Source organism: Bos javanicus, chromosome 19, assembly GCF_032452875.1.
Source record: "Bos javanicus breed banteng chromosome 19, ARS-OSU_banteng_1.0, whole genome shotgun sequence".
In the NCBI taxonomy this organism is placed as follows: domain Eukaryota; kingdom Metazoa; phylum Chordata; class Mammalia; order Artiodactyla; family Bovidae; genus Bos; species Bos javanicus.
This window is the reverse complement of record NC_083886.1, coordinates 29617480-29631378: the sequence shown is the minus strand read 5'-3', so window position 1 is coordinate 29631378 and position 13899 is coordinate 29617480. Positions and strand designations below refer to the sequence as shown.

Sequence of the window (13899 nt, the reverse complement as noted above, 5' to 3'; positions counted from 1 at the left end):
TTGATTTGATCAAATAATTTTGTAAATCCATCAGTTACTTAAAAAAAAAAAAGACCTGCCCTAGAAATGACCTGTTAAGTTATTCTAATTTATAGTCACTTGCTAAATCTCAGCAGATAATTTACATGCCCATTGTAAAAGGAAAGAAATGCATGCATTTTTCTGAAGTATTGTATTGGGTATACAGTTTATACCTAATATGGATAATAAGAGTAACTTGTTATCCTATTTTTGTTCTAGTTGGACATTTTCTCTAAGAGACTGTTCTTCCTAAGGCAGAATGTGTCCTATAGTCTATCCACATTTATCCAGGGTGATTCCCACTTCAGAGCCATCTTCTTCCTAGCAGTGGGTAATGTATAGGTTGGGAAGACAGAAGACTTGTTATTAATCTTATTAGTGCAGTCTGGAGAGGTGATGTGTTTTTGAAACCATGCTTCAGAATGTACATATATGCATGAATAATTTTTCTATTGCCTTCTCCCACGTGGATGCCTTTTAGTTAGAAAGCATATTAGTAAATCTGTTGGTAGAAGTCTTAATGTTACGTGTTTTGTGATTTTTGTTTTACCCGATTGTATACTCCTAAAACTGGTAAGCATATCCTCTAATTCAGTTAATGAATTAGTCTGAAACACTGGTTTTCAACCTTTTTTGCCTTCCCAACATACCTGGTGGTAGCAGTGGTTCACCATGGCAACCAGAGAACTGTGGAGTGATGGTTCTCAAAGTGTGCTCCCAGGACCAGCATTAGCAGCAGCATCTGGGAATTTGTAAATGCAAATGACCAACAGTCTCCACCCCAGACCTACTGAGAATAAGGCCTGGCAGTCTGTCTTCTAATAAACCCTTCAGGTGTTGCTGATGTAAGAGCCAAAGTTTGAGAACCCTGCTCCAGGCTATGAGTGTTTGTAATCCTTCACATTGTAACAACTAGTTTCTGAAGAATCTTAGCTATTTGATTCTAGTACATTCTTACTGGGTCTGAAAGGGCTAGTATTTTGTTTCCTCTATCAGTGTTTAATCTTATGGATAAAAATAGCTAGATCTCTTTAAGAATCTGAAGAAAGTTATGCGTGTTCTCTTCAGAAAAGCACAGGTCTACAAAAAATTATACAGTGTATTTAGACCCATTTCAGTGTCTTCATGAAGCCTGAACTTTGTCTGTGCACTGAAGGTTAAGAACCTCTTGATGGGACTTCCCTGGTGGTCCAGTGGTTAGGACTCCACGCTTCCACCGCAGGGGGCCCATGTTTGATCCCTGGCTGGGGAACTATGGTCCCAAATGTCATATGGCATGGCCAAAACAACAAAAAACCTCTTCACAACCTGGGGTGATTTTTATTTCCCTTGCAGCCTTCCATCTAAGAGGTGCGTAGGTAGGTAGGCAGGCAGGCAAGAGCTTACCAAGAATCCCCCTCATTTGGGGGAGAGAGAGAAGTTGGGAGAGTTGGATGGAGGAGCAAGAGCAGCTGCTTCCTTGCCTTCTTGCATTGACCTGAGTGAGGTTTGTGATAACCTGGAATTTGGCTGGAAAATGACTTACTACTCCAAGTCATAAGGGAAGTGTTTAATGATGGTGTTGGATTCCAGAAAGACACTTGTCAGGCAGGAATGATGAGTCACGTCAGAAAGGTGAGTGACGAATGTAAAATCCTGTCACTTGATCTGCAAAGTCAGTCCCACAAGCGTGAGAGGAGAAGTAGCTTCAAGGACTATGCGTCGGGTTTTGGCTGACAGCTCCATGTGAGCCAGCGGTGAGCACTCAATAAACCACTGAGGTCTTAGATACAGTCATTGTAGAAGTCCCAGAAACATGCTTTGCTCTCCCTGCCAGGGCTGAGGCTGTAAACAGTTTCTTTCTCTTCTGCACCAGTCACACTACGTCTGGAATATTCTGTTTGCTTCCGGCCCCTCTAAAGGGGTGTAAACACATGGAGTCTGTTTCGAGGCAAGAGACCAGAGTCGGGGAGTGAGTCTTGGTGCAGGACGGAATGCAGAAGAGGAGCTGGAGGGGAGCAGCTGCAGGCCTTGGGAGTGGAGACCTGGACCGCCACCATCACATACTTGAAAGGCTGGGTGTGACACCAACTCATGCACTCACCCTCTGTGGCCTCATGGGATCACACTGAGATCACGTGGGCCATGGAGAAGCTGCAGGGGGCTGGCTTAGGGGAATCGTAAGAGTGTTGAGTCTATTGTCTGAAGGGCATCTTCCCAGGTGGCACAGTGGTAAAGAATTTGCCAGCCAACGCAGGAAACAAAGAGACACAGGTTCGATCCCTGGGTTGGGAAGATGCCCTGGAGGAGGAAATGGCAACCCACTCCAGTATTCTTGCCTGGAAAATTCCATGGACAGAGGAGCCTGGCAGGCTCCAATCCATGGGGTCATATAGAGTGGACGTGACTGAGTGACTGTGCACACATACAGGATGGGAGGAGCGTTCTAGACCTGAGGTTAGCTCCACTGGTAGTCACCATGCATTTCTGTAGTGACATCCAGGTGGTTGCAGTCATTCTAGCACCACTCCCGGGGTCTTTTATCCTGAATTTCTGTTTTCGTTTTCTTAGTTTTCCTTTCCCTTCTTCTCCTTGTTTAATTTGTGGTGAGGGTGAAATAGGAGATGAAGAGAAAAACAGAGTCCAACTGCAACTTTGCTGTTTTCTTCCACTTGTTTTTCAGCCCTCAGTGACTGAGGGTACATCTTGAGTGGTCCTCAGAGAACCAGTCATCATTTATGGTCACTCCTGAAGTTTATCTTGGAAACCCAGTTATTGTGGCCCTGGAGGGGGCTACACCAGCTTCTTCACTCCAAGTTCATGCATTTTGTTTACCAGAGCTTTTGTTTTTAAGTTTCTTAGAAGAGTTGTAAACCATAGCTTATTTCTAAATATCTGACTTTGTTTTCTTCCTCTTCTCGTAGAGGCGATCGCTCTTGGAGCTTCCTGTTTACAATGGCACAGAGAACTGGACTCGAAGATCCAGAGAGGTATCTCTTTGTGGACAGGGCAGTCATCTACAACCCTGCCACTCAGGCTGATTGGACGGCCAAAAAGCTAGTGTGGATCCCGTCAGAACGCCATGGTTTTGAGGCAGCTAGTATCAAAGAAGAACGGGGAGATGAAGTTCTGGTGGAGTTGGCAGAGAATGGAAAGAAAGCAATGGTCAACAAAGATGATATTCAGAAGATGAACCCACCTAAGTTTTCCAAGGTGGAGGATATGGCAGAATTGACATGCTTGAATGAAGCTTCTGTTCTACATAATCTGAAGGATCGTTACTATTCAGGACTTATCTATGTAAGTATGCCCTCTAAATAATCATGTGAGTTGGTGCCTGGGAATTCATGAAAATCGTACACACTGCCCTAATCAATGTGGAATACTCTCTGTCTCTGTTTAACATGACTATTTGTACTAAAGATGGGAAGATTGCCCCAAGTCTTTGCTTTAAATCTTAATTTTAAATAATCCAGTCTGGATTAAATACACTAAAACGGATTTGAGACTTTTGTGTAGGGGTGCTCTGGAGCCTAATAAGATGGAGGAGAGCATGTGGCAGAAAGATCAGGGAGCTTAACATGGTAATGAGAGTTGCATTCACAGTAGGATAATACAGTGGGTTTCTAGTATACACCCAGGGATGTAAAGAAGTGGGGCTGCGAGCTTAGAGGTTTCAGTGAAGAGCGAGACCAAGGGCATTGGGCACAGGGAAGTGGGAAAGCTGAATGCTGAGGTTTTTAAGAGGAAACAGTTCAGGGTCAGATTGAAGCTGGGGCTGTCCTGTGGTTAGTAGTTGACACATGTCACAGTCACTGACAATGTTGCTGAGCATATAGAAGTTCCCGAAAATAATAAGGGGTAAGGTTGAGAAGAAATATGCAAGCCAGATACTGCAAGAATCTAGAAAGCCAAAATACGTTTGAAGGGATGGTAGACACAGGTGGTGGCGTTGGTTTAAAGAAGGCAGGGTAGTTAATTAGCAGCATCACGGGTGGACCTAGAGATGATCATAAATGAAGTAAGTCAGATGGAGAAAGACAACCACCATGCGACATCACTCATACGTGGAGTCTAAAACATGACACAAACTTATCCACGGAACAGAAACAGACTCGCAGACCTAGAGAACAGACTTGTGTTTGCCGTGGGGGAGAGGTGGAGGAGGGATGGTTTGGGAGTTTGAGATAGGTAGATGCAAGCTATCATATAGAGAATGGAAGAACAGCAAGTTCCTACTGAATAGCCCAGGGAACTGTATTCAGTATCCTTTGATAAACCATAATGGAAAAGAATATGAAAAAGAGTGTGTAGGTACACGTTTTCAAATTCTTTTACATATATGTATATGTATATATGAATCACTGTTGTATAGTAGAAATTAACACATTTTAAATCAACTATACTTCAATAAAATAAATGTAAAAGAATAAAGAAGGCATGGCAGATAGAAGGTAGATTTAGAAAGAAGAGACGTTGAGAGAAAGGTTTGACATTATACTGGTCTGAATTTGGGAAACCACTTGAATTTTAGGCAGAGGCAGCATTTGTACTACTAATGTTCAGACGTAAGTCAGAACTTCAGCAACTCAGAGGTCATTTTCCCATAGAATTAGTTTATTTAGTGGATGTACTGAGCACCTACTATGTTCTACCCCGGATATTCATTGGAAGGACTGATGCTGAAGGCCCAATACTTTGGTCACCTGACGTGAAGAGCTGACTCATTGGAAAAGACCCTGATACTGGGAAAGATTGAGAGCAGGAGGAGATGGGGGTGGCACAGGATGAGATGGTTGGATGACTCAATGGACATGAGTTTGAGCAAACTCCGGGAGATAGTAAAGGACAGGGAAGCCTGGCGTGCTGCAGTTCATGGAGTCCTAAAGAGTCAGACACTGCGTAGTGACTGAATAACAACTATGTTCCAGGTGCTGGAGAGAGTGCAGGGAACAGGCCAGGCCAATCCCTGCCTTCGTGATACTTCCTTATTAGGAAATGAAACAGGACTGTGGGGATGGCTTTCCCCCGTGAGTATGGGAAGGATTCTGAGAAGGTAGCATTTGAGCTGGAATCTGGCTGGTAGGAAGGAGTTTGCCATGGGAGCATCTGAAAAGGAGTAGTTCATTCATGACTTTTGCCAGAGTGGTTTGAATCAATCCTGATGGTCCCTTTTATTTTTTCTCTGTGAGTTAGGATGCAAAGTAAGAGAGTAAGAGGCACCAGGGTTGGGTAGGTGGCTTGAGGAGAATGGGGATGCCTTGGGAAAGGAAGGAAGCAAGGGATAAGAAAACAGTTGGAGAGCAGCGTTGGGAATCCAGTGGAGACTGAGCAGCAGAGTATATTTTTGCCTGGAGAGAGGGAGTGAGAAAACTGCGACATGCAGGGATTGTGGGCAGATCATAATGTTGAGATCAGAGAGGGATCCATTTTGGATGATCCCCTGTGCAGTGAATCGTGAAGGGCTGGAAAAGCAGGGACACAGCCAGAAATGTGTGGAGCACTGTCCTGAGAACAGGAGTCTGTCTTCACCTTGATTCCCACTGGCCCCTGTGGGCGACTGCACTTAGGACAGAGGACAGAAATAGAGGGGTAGGAGGCTGTGGGTAAAAGCGAAGGATGAAGGGAAAGGCAGTTCAGTTTATTGTAGCTATTCCTCATGACAACTCTAAGACTTTGCAAGTATCTTTTATTGAGTTTGACTTATTTCCAGCTTAATTCAGGGTCAACACGAGTAAATTATCTTGAATTTCTTCTCAAAGTGTGGCCGCATGGTCTTTAGAAAAGGAGAATCTTGAGTTTTTTAAGAAGTTCTAGGGTCTCAAGAGAGGTGAGGGTTTGGGAGGATCATACCTTCAGTTAGTGGGGTGGAGAAAAGGTTCCTACGGAAGATTCAGGTCGGAGCACTTGACTCTAAAGAAACCTGCTAAGGAATGGGGCTGTGGGTGGCCATGATTGCTAAGCATTGAATGAAAGGTGTGTTGGGCTTTGAAATGTACCAGGCAGTTGAAATTGATCAGTTGAGGTACCATGATACAGACACTATAATAGCTTGGCTGGGATCTCTGGGATATATTTCTATAGATAAGATACAATGTAAGTTACTTAGGTTACTAACAGGTTTGGTTATGTTACTTCCTTATATCTTTTGATTTAATCTCCCCAACATCCAGCTCTCTGGTCATTAATTTTCATTTTCTTTCGTAATAAAATCATTTAAAAACTGCAAATGTCATCTCTACTGACTTTTTAGCTTTGTTTGTTGTTGTTGTTCAGTCGCCAGGTCATGTCCAACTCTTTTGCAACCCTGTGGACACATGCCCTTCACAGATTTTGATGTGTAGTATTTTTATTGTTCAGTTCTAAATATTTTCTAACTTCTTTCTTCTTCAACCTGTAAACCGTTTAAAAGTGTACTTAAAAGTGTACCTAAACGTTGGTTTTTAAGTTATCTTTGTTACTGATTTTTAAGTTAATTTCACTTTAGTTAAAGAATATAGTCCACATAGTATTTATCATTCCTTGCTTTTGTTGAGACTTGCTGCTTGTCGCACACTGTCACTTACATTTATGAGTGTTCTGTATGTTTGTAAAGAACGTATATTCTCTTTTGATGGCTGTTCTGCTCACTGCGTGCAGCCTTAAGTAGTGGGATTTTAGTCCATCATATATCTAAACTGACTTGTTTTCATTCAGGGCACCATGGGTTAGCTGTCTGTCACTGCCTTTGATTTTTGCAGACTCAAACAATTGGGAAAAAAAAAAAGAATGTGTATTCTGTTACTGTTGGGTGTGGAGTTCTATATGTGGCCATTAGACTAAGCTTTTTAACTGTGTAAACTTTACTAATTTTTTTTCTTTGTCTATGTGTTACTGAGAAGTATCTTAAAAACTCGCAGTGTATTTGATCAAACTTACGTACGTATTCCTTAAAAATATAGTTTTGCCTGTTGATGAGTTTTTATATGAATGAATGTCTTAATATATTCCTTTTTGTGTCTGTTTTTTTTTTCCTTTTGCTCAGCATTATATTTTTTAGATTCACTCATGTTACTTTGTGTTAATGTAACTCAGTAGTTCTCAAAGGTGCTTCATAGACTCCTAGGGGCTTCTTCAAGACCCTTTCATGACATCCTTGAGACCAAAACTGTTTTCATGACTTGATTTGCCCCTTCACTGTTGACACTGATACTGATGGTGCGAAAGCCGTGGTGAGGAAAACTGCTGACTCCTTATCACGGGTGAAGCAGTAACCCCTACTGTCCTGGTGGTTGTGCTGATCTAGTTTTGTTCAAGAGCGTCCTTGATAAAGCAGGAGAAATGATGGGTTTTATGAAATCTCAGCTCTTGGGAACGTGTCTTTTAATATTCTTTGTGATTAAATGATAAGTATGCATAAAACACTTCTGCGTATTGAACTAGAATGGTTGCTTTGAAGAAAAGCATGAATGTAGAGCTATATGAGTTGCAAGCTAAACTTGCCATTTTTTTTTGTAATAGAATGCCATTTTTATTTGATAGAATGACTGGTAGATAAGCTATGGTTAATTGACACCAGGGTACTTGGCCAGCCATTTTCTTGAAAATGAACAGGGACTTCCTAGGTGGTCCAGTGGTTAAGACTGCACCTCAAGTTCAGGGGATGTGGGTTCCAACCCTGGTTGGGAAGCTAAGGTCCCACACACTGTGCATGGTGGCGTGAAAAGAAAATGAACGGAGTGAGCCTGACACTTCAAAGAAAACAATTGAATATATTTGTCAATAATGATAAAATTTGATTTTCCACATGAAAATTAAAAGTTGCATCTGCCACTGAACTTAATACCTTGTCAATACATAAAACCTTTCTGATAAGGTAGATGGCAATATTAATGAATGTTTTTTTTTTTATAATGTCATATAGTGTGAGATGTTATCATTTAGAAGACTTGTATAATTCATTGAGCCAAAGTTTTCCAAATGATGTTTACATGATGTTACAAACTCATGCCTGGGTAAAAGATTCGTTCAGCATACAAGTGTTCAGCCAGTGACTTTGATGTGACAGAATATGGAAAGTTCACTGACAGGGTGTCAGATGTTACATTGCATCTCATTTTGAGAAATTCTCGCTTGTCGAGTTTTGGTGTAGTATCAAAGAGAAATATCTATAACTTCATGAAAAGACTGCTAAACTACTCCTCCCTTTTCAAATTAAGTATCAGTGTAAGATACTTCATGTATTTCAGTCAAAACAACATCACAAATAGATTGAACGCTGAAACAGAATGTTGAATGTTTTCTATTAAGAAAATTGAGTGTTTTCTATTAAGCCAGACAACAAAAGATTTGCGAATAAAAACCAGTGCCACTCTTCTTGCTTTTGTTTTAGAAAACAAAAGGTTATTTTTCCTAAAAATATTATTTTTATTTTTAAATGAATAAATACACATTTAAAAACCCAGTTTATTTATATTTGTATATTTATATAAAAATACGTAACACAGAAGATTTGGGGGATCTTTAACAGTTTCTAAGAGTAGTCAAGTGCCCTGAACTATAAAAGTATTTTGTTCATTTTTGTGGAATGTAATGTTCCAGTGTAAGATTTTTGTCCCAATTTATTTATCCTCTCAACTGATTTTGAATATTCCCCCTGTCTCCCCCCAAGTTTGGGGCTATTGCAAACATTGCTTCAGTGAACAGCTTTGGTCATGTCCTGGTGCGTATAAGCATGGCTTTCTGTAAGGTATATAACCAGGAGTGGAATTTCTGGGTGACACAGGACATGCATATCCTTAACTCATATCTTGAGCCTTTCTAGATAATACCTGAGATAGATGTCATCAGTAAACACACGGCCCTCTAAATAGGTATTCGGCACATTTAATAAGGGGAGGATTTACAAACACGTGAATAGAGTTGAGAAAACAGATGCAGAAATGTTGCAGTATCCTGCAACTAGTGATGGCTGAGAGCCCTGGACCCACAAGAAACAAAGAGCTGGTACCTTGATCAGGAGAGGATGCTTTGTGGAGAGGGCTTCCTGGTGGAAAGTGTGGCCGCTTTCAGAGGGAACCTGACGCCCTGGCCTGGGGGGTAAACATCCTGGCCTCATTCTCTCCCCACCCTCAGTCTCCTGCTGCCTGACTCAGAGGAAAGGGAGTTTGATGATATGTTTCTTAGAGTCAGTCTCAGTTCTATTTGCGGAAGTGAATTTAGTGTATGGTACAAGGTATGGGCAAGGTTAATTTTTTCCCCCCAGATGTCTATTCAATTAGTCCAGTGCCATTTATTGAAACACAGCCCTCTCTCCACTGCGCTCAAGTGTCACCTTTATCATAAATCAGGTGCTCACAAATGTGTGCTTGACTTCCTGTTCTGTTTCATGGGTCTGTTATGCCCATCCTTGGGCTGATGTCACATTATCTTGAATCTTACAGCTTTATACTATGTCTTATGGGCTTTGCAGATGGTGCTAGTGGTAAAAAACCCACCAGCCAAGGCAGGAGACGCAAGAGATGTGTGTTCGATCCCTAGGTGGGGAAGATCCCCTGGAGGAGGGCATGGCAGCCCACTCTGATACTCTTGCCTGTAGAATCCCATGGACAGAGGAGCCTGGCAGGCTACAGTGCATAGGGTTGCAGAGTCAGACACGACTGAAGCGACTTTGCACATACACAGTATGTCTTGGTATCCAGTATGGTAAACCCTCACTTTTGTTCTTTGAGATTGTTTTGGTTGTTAGGGCCTCTGCATTTCAGTATAATTTTAGAACCCTCTTGTCAGTTTTTCATACACACAAAACCTGATTGGAATTTTAATTGGATTTTTGCTGATTCGGTAGATCAGCTTAGAGGAGAAATGAGATCTCTACAGTATCTGTTCCTCTAGTTCTTGTTTTATTAGTTCTTAATCTTTCGCAATATGTTTTAGGTTTTGTACATCCTTTATTGGATTTATTTTTAGGTATTTAATCTTTTATGCATTTAAGTGGTGTTTTCCATGTTTTTAAATTGTTACCATGAGGTAGGAATACAGTTGCCATGTTTTTACAGTTAACTTTTATATATTGACTTTATATTCACCAACCTTACTCAGTTTACTTACTGATTGTAATAGTTTTGTTTTGTTTTGTTATTTTTTGTAATAGTTTTGTTGAGTCTTACGTATATTGAATACACTCATGTTGTCTGCAGATGACAGTGTTATTTTTTCCTTTCTAATTCTTGTATGTTGCTTTATTGCATTGTCTAAGAAGTTCAGTAAATGTTTGCTGGATAGTAGTGGTTATTGAAGGCATCTTTGTATCAGAAACTTTTCAACATTTCACTACTAAGAATGATTTGTTTTGAATATTCTTTTATCAGATTCAGGGAAGTTTCCTTCTATTGCTCGTTTTTATTCTGCATGGATGAGTTTTTTTAAATACTGTTTACATACCGATTCCTGTCCAACTCTTTGTAACCCTATGGACCGTAGTCCGCTGGGCTCCTCTGTCCATGGAATTTTCCAGGCAGGAATCCTGGAGTGGATTGCCATTTTCTATGCCATTTTAAATACTGACTGGGTGTTAATTTATCAAACATTTTTCAGCTTCTGATCAGACGATAGTGTGATTTTTCTGGTTATTTAGTTATTGTGGTGAATCGTATACTGTATTTTTTAGTGGTAGACTAACCTGGCAAGGACCAGTATTCTTTATATATATTACTGGATTCCTAGATTTTGTTTGCTAATATTTTGTGTAGAATTTTTGTATCTATATTCATAAAGGCGATTGACTGAAAATTTCCCTTTCTTATAATGTCCTTGTCATGTTTTGCTGTCAAAATTATGCTGGTTTTTTAAAATGAATCTGGGACTATTTTATCTTTGTATTTTCTCTGGAAGAATGTGGATAGTATTGATGTTATTTCATTTAAAAATAATGATATAGTTTCCTTTGTGGGGAAGTTTTTCTTTCATAGTTCTTGAATTTTTCAGATTAAAAACTTTGGGTAACAGTTTTGATAATTGAGTTTTTCTAGGAATTTGTGTATTTCATCTAAATTTTCAAATTAATTCGCCTGATGTGTTCCTAATAACCCTCTTTTCTCCTGTAGGATTTGCTGTGATGTTCTCTTGCATTCCCAGTACTGACCATCTGTTCTACCCTTTTTAAAATGAGTCTCACCAGAGGCTTATCAATTTTACTAATTTCAATCATGTCTTTTCATTACTTGAGCCTATGATTGTCTAGGATACAAGATACAAGGGCATTAAAAGTAGACTCATAGGAGCTGCTGCTGCTGCTGCGTCGCTTTTGTCATGTCTGACTCTGTGCAACCCCATAGATGGCAGCCCACCAGGCTCTACCTTCCCTGGGATTCTCCAAGCAAGAACACTGGAGTGGGCTGCCATTTCCTTCTCCTATGCGTGAAAGTGAATTCGCTCAGTCATGTCCAACTCTTAGCGACCCCATGGACTGCAGCCTACCAGGTTCCTCTGTCCATGAGATTTTCCAGGCAAGAGTACTGGAGTGGGGTGCCATTGCCTTCTCCAGACTCATAGGAGACCCACATATTATTCTGGATTTTAGTTACAACCGTCACCTGTGTGCCAGTTATTGTATATGAGAGGTTGTGGAGGTAATCTGAGGCTCTGGGTGACCTCACGCTCTGGGCAGGCAGTTAGATCAAGGGGAACGAGTGTGCGTGTAGGTCACTCAGGGGTTTACCTCCCTCCCTCCCCGGCTTTTGGCTGGTCTATTTCTGGTACTCTCTAACCTCTCAGGGTACACCAGTTAGGGTCCCAGCTGAAAGCCTGGGATGTTTACCATCCTCCTGGGTGGCTTTTTTTTTTTTTTTTTGTAAAGAAACAAGGTCTGTTGTGCTGTAGAGTTTCCCATAGTCTGGTTTCTGTTGATTGCATTCCCATGGTGCCTCCTGTAAACTGAATGCAGAGGCTTGATCACATTCGGATTCCAGAGGTACAGGATGCCGGCTGTCTCACTTCACGATGCTGAGATGGGTCAGTGAGTCAGTTTGGGCTTTGTCGGCCTGATTCCTGTTTTAGGAATGTGTGCCCTTCCTGAAGGGTTTTAGCACCTGTGATGGGCACTGTCCTGATCCATCATTTCATTAGGAAGCCAAATGGTGATAATTTAATGTCATTCTTTCTATGTTTATTGGCTTGATACATTATTTATTAACTCACTGTGTATTACCTGCCCCTCTCCCGCACACGGAGAAGGCAATGGCACCCCACTCCAGTACTCTTGCCTGGAAAATCCCATGGACGGAGGAGCCTGGTAAGCTGCAGTCCATGGGGTCACTAGGAGTGAGACACGACTGAGCGACTTCACTTTCACTTTTCACTTCCCTGCATTGGAGAAGGAAATGGCACCCCACTCCAGTGTTCTTGCCTTGAGAATCCCAGGGACGGGGAAGCCTGGTGGGCTGCCGTCCATGGGGTCGCACAGAGTTGGACACGCCTGAAGCGACTTAGCAGCAGCAGCAGCAGCAGCAGCTCCCGCACACACACAGTTTTCTTCAAGTTTATTTTTTATTGTTGTTCTTTTTACAGAATTTTGGTCATTTTCCCCCCTAAGGAGTGATAATGATGAATATTTCAGTAATCCTTTCTGTGCTCTTCATGTTTATCTTTAATTTATTCAATTTAACTTTCATATTTGTCAAATTATTTTTATCTCTGTACCTCCTTTTTCTTTTATTATCTACCTTTGTTGTGTCTTTAAGAGTCTACATCATACTCCATTCTGTTGTAGCCATAAATCTATTTCTTCAGGTTTTCTTTCAGCTTATTTTATAGAGAATGTCCAGAGGTCATTTCTCTCTCTGAATATTCTGGATGATGAACTTTCCCTCGTTATGTAGGTTGTTGTTGTTTTTTAAATTGTGTTGTGTCATAAGTTGGTAAGTTTTCTGACCCCATGGGCTGTAGCCCTCCAGGATCCGCCGTCCATGGGATTTCCCATGCAAGAGTGCTGGAGTGGGGTGCCATTGCCTTCTCCAGGGGATCTTCCTGACCCAGGGATCGAACCCGAGTCTCCACATTGGCAGGCAGGTTCTTTTCCCCTAAGCCACATGTGAATTTCATCCAGATGTGGTGTTTGCAGATGGTGTGAGTGAATTGTTCTTTCTTCCCTTCCTTTCCTCTCGGGTGGATGTGTGATTTCTTCCGAGGGCTGTGGTTGGGGTGGAGGTTTGTGTGATGCCCCCAGTTCAGTGCCCTGTCTCTAACAGGAGACTGTCGTATCTGCTCCATTGCACTGGCATCTCTACCGGCCTTAGTTTTCTGGTTCTCTAATCCTTCAAAGCTTCAAAGTAATAATGTATATGCGTATCCCTGCTTTCTTAAACTGAGGCCCAGCCCTAAAGGATGAGTAACATTTTCCAATACTGGGTAGAAGATGGGTGTTCTAAGCAGAGGGATAAGCATACAGAGAAGCTTGGAAGCATGAAAGCAGCATCAGTTCAGTTCAGCCGCTCAGACTTGTCCATCTCTTTGCGACCCCATGGACTGCAGCGCCAGACTTCTGTCTGTCACCAACTCAGCAGCATAGGGTGCTAAAAAATTAATGAGTCTCTTTTGTGTGCTAGTGTTTTTGTATGTCTCTTTTTGGTTTGTTGTTCAGTCAGTAAGTCCTGTCCGATTCTCTGCGACCCCAAGGACTGCAGCATACCAGGCTTCCTTGTTCTTTACCATCTCCTGGAGTTTCCTCAGATTCGTGTCCATTGAGTCAGTGATGCTATCTAACCATCTCATCTTCTGCCACCCCCTTCACCTTAATAACTGTTACTTGCTGTCCTAAAACTACTGTACAAGCTTCTTCAAGACTTTGCAGTTTTTCAAAATGTTCTCATGACTTTAGGATTTCAGTGTTTCTCACTATTCAGTAGGCATTCATTCTCTTGG

General features: G+C 41.5%; 1 protein-coding gene and 1 non-coding gene across 7 annotated transcripts in view; both read left to right on the top strand.

Annotated features, from left to right (window-relative positions):
* MYH10 (myosin heavy chain 10) overlaps positions 1 to 13899 on the top strand; it is a 121941-nt gene that overhangs the window by 4755 nt on the left and 103287 nt on the right. For all 6 annotated transcript variants that reach the window (XM_061390996.1, XM_061390995.1, XM_061390994.1 and 3 more), the window contains exon 2: positions 2925 to 3300. In XM_061390996.1, the coding sequence (XP_061246980.1) occupies positions 2956 to 3300 (345 nt within the window). In that variant the 5' untranslated portion in view covers positions 2925 to 2955. The remainder of the gene's footprint in view (positions 1 to 2924; positions 3301 to 13899) is intronic.
* Positions 6612 to 6752, top strand: LOC133233160 (small nucleolar RNA SNORA79). The gene has a single exon (XR_009731635.1). It is a non-coding gene; the product is annotated as a small nucleolar RNA SNORA79 (small nucleolar RNA).